The sequence below is a fragment of the Propithecus coquereli genome, unplaced genomic scaffold (assembly GCF_000956105.1).
Source record: "Propithecus coquereli isolate 6110/MARCELLA unplaced genomic scaffold, Pcoq_1.0 Scaffold494, whole genome shotgun sequence".
NCBI lineage: Eukaryota > Metazoa > Chordata > Mammalia > Primates > Indriidae > Propithecus > Propithecus coquereli.
The window spans coordinates 451666-453744 of NW_012150774.1; the positions used below are offsets into that span (position 1 = coordinate 451666).

General features: G+C 36.2%; 1 protein-coding gene across 1 annotated transcript in view; it reads right to left on the reverse strand.

The window, feature by feature from the left end:
* LOC105819659 (CUB and sushi domain-containing protein 3) overlaps nucleotides 1-2079 on the reverse strand; it is a gene marked incomplete at both ends in the record, with an annotated part of 761280 nt that overhangs the window by 440992 nt on the left and 318209 nt on the right. Inside the window, one exon of the mRNA XM_012655960.1 lies at nucleotides 1681-2007. Within this exon, the coding sequence (XP_012511414.1) occupies nucleotides 1681-2007 (327 nt within the window). The remainder of the gene's footprint in view (nucleotides 1-1680; nucleotides 2008-2079) is intronic.

A 2079-nucleotide genomic window follows, 5' to 3' on the forward strand; every position in this document is an offset into this window, starting at 1 on the left:
GGAAGGATGTGGCTAAGGCATGCATAGTACAACAATGATTTGAGATGTTCCAGTCTAATAATTTTAATCTAGAAAATGAGCCACATGAGCAACCTGAGACCAACATAGATAAGGATGAGCTAAAAGCTGTAGGAGAAGGGAGTCCATCTCAACCTTACACATGAATTAGCAGCAACATTTGATGTTACTATTCCAACAGTGTTGGACCATCTGAAACAAATCAGCAAGGTAAAGAAGCTGGATAGATGGATTCCATATGAAATAAATGAGCATCAGAAGAGAAATTGTCTTGAAGCTTTGCCTTTCATTGCTGTCACAACATAAAGGTGAACCATTTCTACATCATATTGTTAACTGTGATCAAAAATAGATTCTTTTTGACAATCGCAAGCATTTGACACAATGGTTGGATAAAGATGAAGTGCCCAAACACAGTCCAGAACCTAATATTAATCCAAAAAAAAAAAAAAGCTAATGGTGTCTGTTTGGTGGTCCAGTGCTGGCATTATCCACTACAGCTTCATGAAACCTGGTCAGTCAGTTACAGTGGATGTCTATTGCAACCAGTTGGATGAAATGATGAAGATGCTTGCAATTAAGCAGCCAAGATTGGTCAATAAAGACAGGCCAATCCTCTTGCAAGACAACACTCAATATGTTGCACAAACAACTGCTCAAACTACAGAGGCTGGACTTGGAAACTCTCTGTCATTTACCAAATTCACAGACCTTGCACCAACTGATTACACTTTTTGCAGGTGTTGGACCCCTTCTTGCAAGGAAAAATATTCAGTTTTCAACAAGCTGTGGAAAACACCTTTAGTGATTTCATTGCCATTTGGTCTCCAGGCTTCTTCACTACTGGCACATACAAACTACTGTTAAGATGGCAAAACTGTGTTGATAGTTTAGGTGCATACTTGGATTACTCGTACTGCTTCTTGTTTGAGATATAATAAACTAAACTTTTAATTCAAAATCAGACATATCAGATTTAATGACCTAATATAAATAATACATTATCTAATATATTCCTTACAGCAACTCATTGTGGTTTTACTGATTGGTACACTGCAGCTCAGTTATAAAACCTGCAGTTGTAACAAAGCCAAGATCTGAAGTTGTATATTTTGACTTTAAAGCTAATATTCTTAATCACTAAAGTATTTTTCCCCATAGTAGCATTGCTAACTCAGCTCAGTGGTCCAATGCCCCAAAGGTAAGGATTTCCTTCTCTATGATGCTTTTGTTGTCTTGTAGATTTTTTCTTTGGAGTTATAATTCTGTGCTATCATTATTTGTCTGAAGTCCCTATTGGTTTATGAATATCTTGAAGGAAAGATTTATTTCCCTTTTATGTCTGCATACAAACAACAGAACAAAGTATGTGATGTATGGTAGGTAGGTTTGAGTTTATGCTAATATACAATAAATACATTGGCTGACATAATATTGAAAACTATATTGGCTTACATAATTACATTTGAAACATATTTTCTTAATGTTCCTTAAAGGCCTCTCACAAACAGAGAGAAATGTCACGATGGAGAATAAAATGTGGTTAGAAATGAAGGACTAAATGATCATCCTACTATGGCTTGTGCAACACTAGAGCTGGTTTTTGTGATCCTTTTTGAGTTCTACTTTGTAGAAATATGTTAGATGGAAAAAGAAACTTACTGTTGTAAGTTATGTTAAAGCCACGTCCTGACATTGAATGGTCAGCTTGAAATTCCAATCGCAGTATATGACTATTACTTGTAAGATGGGAAGGCACCTCAGCCCCTGTAAAGGTTCCAAGAATTGGAGAGTCTGGAGAGTCACCGTCTTTAACAGCAAGGAAGTCAAACTGGGATTCCAGATCGAAGTCATTGAAAGAAAGATGTATCCGGCTCCCTGGATCAGAGATTATTGTCCAGATGCAATTTAAATTATTTCCATACCCTTCTGGGTAATCAGGAGAAAGAACTGTTCCCATTGGTGCAGTGAAGTTAGAGAGGCAGGGAACTGGTAAAATAGGAAGATTATAAAATACAATAAATATTCAACAATAATATTTTACCTTATTTTTTCATATTC